We start from the raw sequence: 6,997 nt of genomic DNA, 5'->3' as shown, positions 1-6,997 counted from the left end.
AACCAAACAAAGTTGTTCTCAGGATAAGCTCCAAGAAACAGAAAGTTATGCATGTGAACACCACAGGTAAAACAAGGGGATTGTAGTCAGGGCAACAGTGGCTGGAAGAAGTGGGCAGTGATCTCCCAAAATGTAGAGGTGTAGGCAGATGTTAAGTGCTGCCTCATGAAGGTGGAAGCCATCTTTCAGAGGCTGAGCCATATCCTGTCCTTGCCATCCATCTCCTCAGAAGATCAAACAGCACCTGGTCACCTCCACCATGATGTGAATGGTGAACCCCACCAGTGAGACAGTCATTGGCAAATATCAACAATATGCTGGAGGTTTTCCAACAAAGATGCCTAAGCCAAGGTCTTGATATTTGATCCATCCCATCCATCCACCCATCCATCCATCCATTTTCTAAGCCGCTTCTCCCTCAGGGTCGCAGGTACAATGATACAATGTTGATACAATGGTCAAATAACCAATGAAGAAGTACTCTGAAGGAAAGGTGCGTACAAACTCCATACTTGACACCATACTTCACACTCCAAACTTCACACCATAGTTGACCAAAGAAAATTTGCCAGCAAGGTCCTTTAAATGATGAATGAAGAACCATTAGATCCCAAAAAAATAGCAATGAGATACATACCCTCGGTACCAAATGTCAACAAAGGTGCCCCTGTAACACGAGACAGACATTCACTTAAGACCTGACAGCACTAAACATCAAATGAGAAACCTCAAACCCTCGCCATAGATCCTTGAAGAAAGCTTGCATATCATGAAGGATGTAAGTAAATCTAAGTATCACCACCAATGGACATTCAGTAGAATGTAACATTTTACATCAAAGCACTCTGAATGACCTTATTTACTTGCAGATAAATAATAATTTATGAAAAAATGAATACATATTCTTTCACAGCTCTGTGCAATATCCACTCCATGACTGCTTAAAATGTTAATAAACTCCCACTTAGTACAGGGCATCCAGTTTCAACCAGGTGGACATGGCAATATACACACTGACAGAGGGAAATACACTGAAACTTGCCTCTAAAGTGTCATGAGGGACGTCACCAAGCATATTGTCGCTGTCTGAGCCCAACCTGTTAGCTGCAGTTATTTACGCATGATAAAATACGTTGTTAATGTATGCTATGGCTATTTAATTTTCTTATAACATTATGAAAGCATATTCTACCTTCTCAGCATCATGTACAGACTGCGTGTGTATTATTTTTGCTATTATATTTGATGTTTCTCAAATAATAAAATTAGTTCTAGAAATGATGTTTATATAGAAATCAAATGACAAAACAGCATTAGCATATTACACCAAGGTTCTAGTTTCCCAGAACACTCCATGCTGTTTCATGCTGTTTTGTGTTCAGAACATGAATATACTCATTTATATTAAACATGTTTGAGCATTTATACAGTATAATGTTGCTCAAATGCTCCACATTAAATAATTTATTCTGGTAATTCTCCTCTCTAGAAGTTCTCTATTTTGTAGGGCGTGGCTGTGGCCAACACAGGTCAAATAACGCATAAAACGTGTAAATAGCTATGTGTCCCTCCTTCATAGATTTACAAGACAATATTTAATACTGGTTTTAAATGACATTTATTTTTTGTGATGATGAGGTCTTCAGCTCAGCCTCTTTGTCTATTTTAATAACGCCCTTCAAAAACACCAGAAATATACAAATACGGATGTTTACGTCTCAAAGGAAGTCATAACCACACCTCCCGAGTGTGAACTCACACCCACCGAGCATCATAACAAGGTGGCTATTTAAATGCAGTCACTCTAGCGTTCAGAAGACAATGCCATGCATTGGACTTCAAGCCTGATGACATCTGTACTAATGCTGTGGATAACTGGGCTCAGTCTGGGAGCTTGTAATGCTGACCTGGTCAGCTGCAGGCTGAGGGCTGAGTCTCAGAAGCCTGATCTTTATATGGATGGAGATTTTGTGATTGGAGGGATTTTCTCCATTCATTACTACATGAAATCAGAGCAGCACACCTACAGCAGACAGCCAATCCAGCTACAGTGCTCTGGGAGGTCTGTCAGTGAGTGTGGAGTGAGCAGTGTAGCGTTAAAGAGAATTTATAATAATTGTCAGTCACTTATTGAGTAACAAATGAAAATGTTTGGTAAACTGTAATTTCTTTTCTTGTCTTTTCTTTTGTTTCTGTACAGTATTAATCTCAGGGGGCTGCGCTTCGCTCGTGCCATGGAGTTCACCATCCACGAGATCAACAACAGAACAGATCTCCTGCCGGGAATCACGTTAGGATACCAGATACACGACTCGTGCGCTGAAGTACCGATGGCAATTAAAATCGCATTTCAGTTTACAAACGGCGTGGAACCATTTTTCAATTATACTGATTCCTGTTCAAAAACCGCAGCTGCAGCTGTTCCTGCGTTGGTAGGAGAGACTGCGTCTACACCCTCAATCAGCATGGCCAGAATACTGGGTCTTTTTGGAATTCCACAGGTAATTGTAGGCTACACCTAATGTACAATATTACGATTTCAGCATATTATTATTTGTGAGAACATAATCATTTGAAAATGAAATTTACTATAACGGAATAACAATATCATCTATTTTAAACAAGTGCTAGAATAAAATCAGGATTCTCCAATAACGCTTTTTTCTCCTTTTCTATATTACTATACATATACTACATATATTTCTATATTTTCTATATTTCTGAATTACAGGTGAGTCACTACGCAACCTGCGCATGTCTGAGCGATAAGCGTCAGTATCCTGCCTTCCTCAGGACCGTACCAAGTGACCACCACCAAGCGGCCGCACTAGCAAGAATGGTCAAACATTTCGGCTGGACATGGATTGGGGCAGTGCGCAGCGACACAGACTATGGAAATTATGGAATGGCGTCGTTTCTAAAGGCTGCGCAGGAGGAGGGAATCTGTGTGGAGTACTCCGAGTCCTACTACAGAACACAACCGCGCAGTAAACTGGAGAGAGTGGCGAACGTCATCCGGAGATCAACAGCCCGGGTAATAGTAGCGTTTCTTGCTTCAGGAGATATGAGGTTTCTGTTGGAGGAGCTGGCGAGGCAGCCGCCACCTCCCCTTCAGTGGATCGGCAGCGAAACGTGGATTATTGATCCAGAGTTTCTGCGCTTTAACATGTGCGCTGGGGCGATAGGATTTGGGGTTCCCCGCTCGGTGATTCCAGGTCTTCGTGAGTTTCTTCTGGATCTCTCTCCAGCACAAGCACTGAAATCTCCTCTGCTAACGGAGTTTTGGGAGAGCTCGTTCAGCTGTAGCCTAATAGGCTCCTCAGAAGGCGCGCGGGAATGTGATGGTAGTGAGGATATCCGCGCGCTGCAGAACCCGTATACAGACACGTCGCAGCTGCGCATCACTAACATGGTGTATAAAGCTACGTATGCCATAGCGCATGCCATCCACGGTGTTATCTGTAATGACACGCAGTGCGACAAGAGCGCTAAATTCACACCATGGCAGGTATTCATTCATACAGAATCAAAATATTTAGCTTTGATTTTTAATAATAATATCTATTAACTAATAACTAATAATAATGTCAACAACTATAATAAAATAAATGCATGTATACTAGAGGCACAGATAGCCGTTCTTTCTGTTTTGCTCCACTGCAGATACTCGACCAGCTAAAGAGTGTGAACTTCACTACAAAGAATGGTTTTCAGGTCTCATTTGATTCCAACGGTGATCCTGTGGCCGTCTACGAGCTCATAAACTGGCAGGTTAGGAAAGACGGCACATTAGTTTTCGTCACAGTGGGCCAGTATGACTCATCCAAACCAAGAAGCCAGGAATTCAGTATAAGCAGAGCAATCAGCTGGGTGGGGGGACAAACAGAGGTACAGTACAACATATCCTGTACAGTCCTCGAGGTTTTCCACAGTTTATGTCTCATCTTCTGTAACTTATGTTTTTATGTCTGTGACAAGTGAGTTTTTTTCCCAAATAAAGCTAAAACATTAACAATATTTTGTATGGCAGGATTTTAACTGTGGTTGCCAGTGTGCAGAGCTGTGGCAGTAATCACTACACTGTTTATACACCGCGTAATGTTTAAATACAACTATTTCATAGCTCCACAGAGTCTTATAGAATCCTATTTTTCACAATAATGAAACATTGATGTAGCATGTTATTGACTCTGCTATGCTGCAGATAAAAGCACAGGCCAGCATAACTGGTCTAAGTTGGTCACCAACCGTGGTCATATGCTGATTTTGCTGGCGATCAGCATAACTTCCATCACTGTGGACCAGCATTCAAAACCACATGTGGTGGTTTTGCTGGAGACCTGCCATGGTGGCTATGCTGTTTTTTTCTAGTAGGGCTATTACTGACATTATTTTTGATTCCTATTGTTTTGATTCCAAATAACAACATTATGTAATGTGACATCTTCTTAAAGAGGTCATCAGCATTTTATTTGCAGCTGTGGTGATGCATGTCAGATCAGAATTTGATCTCACTTCATTTGGATATTCTGCTATAGTCCCCTGTAGATAATCTAGATATTCAAATTGTTAACAAACTATCTGTTGAAACTTCATTGATTCTAAGCAGTCATGAGTTTTGGGTTGGGATTTGGACCAGGGTTTGGATTAAGGCCAGGGTGAGGGTTGGGTTTAGGGTTTGGGTTGAGGTTAAGGTTAGGGCTAGGATTAGACCCAGGTTTAGAGTTAAATAAAATTATGGTCTGTTTAGTAGATATTTATTTGAATGTAACTTGAAAGTAACTACAAAGCATCAAAAGTGGACTATCCAAATAAAGTGTTACCCAGAATTTATTTAAAAAAGAAAACTTCACAGGTTGAACATGATAGCGATGAAACTAATAGAACTCTCTCATGATGCACAAAGTGGTGACCCAGTGACCCATCTTTCCTTGTAAAGGCTAAGCCTTAATACTCTACAAACCTTTTACTCGTTTTGTCCCAACTCTTTTCGAGTATGTTGCAGGCATAAGATTTAAAATGTGTTTATATTTACAATATAAAATCAAGTTTGTGACCGAAAACAAATAATTTCTTTGTACTTTATTTCAGTTAAATAAAGCTTCAAGAAAAAAAAAAAAGATTCTAATTTTTATTGCATTTTATGAAACTTTTCCAGAAATGGAGTTTGTATCTGGCCACATGCCTGACTTCTACAAAGGGATGTGATTGAAGAACAATTGTGAAGGACAGTTTTTAGTATTTCAAATTCAAAGCAGAAAAATATTGATACTAAATCTGTGTGAAACATATAACACTGTACCAATTTTGGATGAAGACATTTCTTGCAGTGACAGTTAAAAGTTTACCACACATTTGTGGGTTTAAATAAGAATTGTGAATTGTTCTGTGATCAGTTTCCATATATTACTTAATACCTTAATACAGCTCAGCCTGGTCTTGTAAGTGATATTGCTAGCATTTTTAGCATGTATGTAAATTAGTATAACTTTTTAATATTTCTCTGCCTTTTGTAGGTGCCAAGATCTGTGTGCAGTGAGAGCTGTCCTCCAGGAGCCAGGAAGGCTGTGCAGAAAGGAAAGCCAGTCTGCTGCTATGACTGTATACCATGTGCAGAAGGAGAAATCAGTAACAAGACAGGTTGGCTGTCAAAATACATAGCGTGGATGGAAGATTTATCAATAGTAAATCTTTTTTTAATGTTGCCGTTAACCTCTACTGTATTTTCTTTCATTTGTGCTACTATAATATGCTCTTTAGTACAGAGTTTACATGTAGTAATCATCCTCTAATAGTTTTTTTAATCTCTTAGACTCTCTGAACTGTGTGCGCTGCCCTCCTGAGTTTTGGCCCAACACCCAGCGAAACAGCTGCTTCCCCAAGCCTGTGGAGTTCCTGTCCTGGGACGACACTCTGAGCATCATCTTGATAGTGTTCTCCATCTCTGGGACCTTCATAGCTGTATGTGTGACTGCTGTTTTCTACAAACACAGAACTTCTCCCATCGTCCGAGCAAACAACTCAGAGCTGAGCTTCCTGCTGCTCTTCTCACTGACTCTGTGTTTCCTCTGCTCTCTTACTTTCATTGGTCGGCCCTCTGAGTGGTCCTGTATGTTGCGTCACACAGCATTTGGGATCACCTTCGTCCTCTGCATCTCCTGTGTTCTGGGGAAAACAATAGTGGTGTTAATGGCCTTCAGAGCTACATTTCCAGGCAGTAATATCATGAAATGGTTTGGGCCTCCACAGCAGAGACTCAGTGTTCTTGCTTTCACTCTCATACAGGTCCTTATTTGTGTTATTTGGTTGACAACATCACCTCCTTTCCCCTTTAAAAATCTAAAGCACTACAAGGAAAGGATAATCCTGGAATGTGAATTAGGTTCAGCTGTAGGTTTCTGGGCTGTGTTGGGTTATATAGGATTTCTGGCTCTTTTGTGTTTTATTTTGGCTTTTCTAGCACGGAAGCTGCCTGATAACTTTAATGAAGCCAAGTTCATCACATTCAGCATGCTCATATTCTGTGCAGTGTGGGTTACATTTATTCCAGCTTATGTTAGCTCTCCTGGAAAGTTCACTGTAGCTGTAGAGATATTTGCTATTCTGGCCTCAAGCTTTGGTTTGATTATTTGTATTTTTGCCCCTAAATGTTTTATCATTGTTTTTAGGCCAGAGCAGAATACCAAGAAGCACCTCATGGTTAAAGTACCCTCCAAGGCTCTCTGAAACCCTTACACAAATGGCATAATGAAAAACTCAGATTAACTGTTGTAATGCTTTTGAATGCACTCACATATTTGAGTTTATGAACACTGAATGTCATTAGTGTGGTTCATACTGTTTGAATATTACCAGCATACCAAATGTGGAATATTTATTTATATCTGTCAGATAAAAAAACTAAAGTAAAATTGACACTTGAGATCTCCTCACCACATATGTTCTATAGTAACATGCTTCCTATATAATTATAGTGTATATCATCATGCTGTGATAA

General features: G+C 40.1%; 1 protein-coding gene across 1 annotated transcript; it reads left to right on the top strand.

The window, feature by feature from the left end:
* Positions 1–1,826: 1,826 nt before the first annotated feature.
* On the top strand, positions 1,827–6,739 carry LOC108434080 (extracellular calcium-sensing receptor-like). Its single transcript, XM_017708993.2, has 6 exons — positions 1,827–2,062; positions 2,201–2,501; positions 2,732–3,508; positions 3,664–3,888; positions 5,517–5,640; positions 5,813–6,739. The coding sequence occupies exons 1-6, from the start codon at positions 1,827–1,829 to the stop codon at positions 6,724–6,726; spliced, it is 2,577 nt and encodes an 858-aa protein (XP_017564482.2). The 3' UTR covers positions 6,727–6,739.
* The last annotated feature ends 258 nt before the right edge of the window (positions 6,740–6,997 follow it).

Source organism: Pygocentrus nattereri, chromosome 7, assembly GCF_015220715.1.
Source record: "Pygocentrus nattereri isolate fPygNat1 chromosome 7, fPygNat1.pri, whole genome shotgun sequence".
NCBI classification, from domain to species: Eukaryota; Metazoa; Chordata; class Actinopteri; order Characiformes; family Serrasalmidae; genus Pygocentrus; species Pygocentrus nattereri.
The sequence above is the reverse complement of the archived record's forward strand: the minus strand, read 5'-3'. Positions and strand labels throughout refer to the sequence as shown.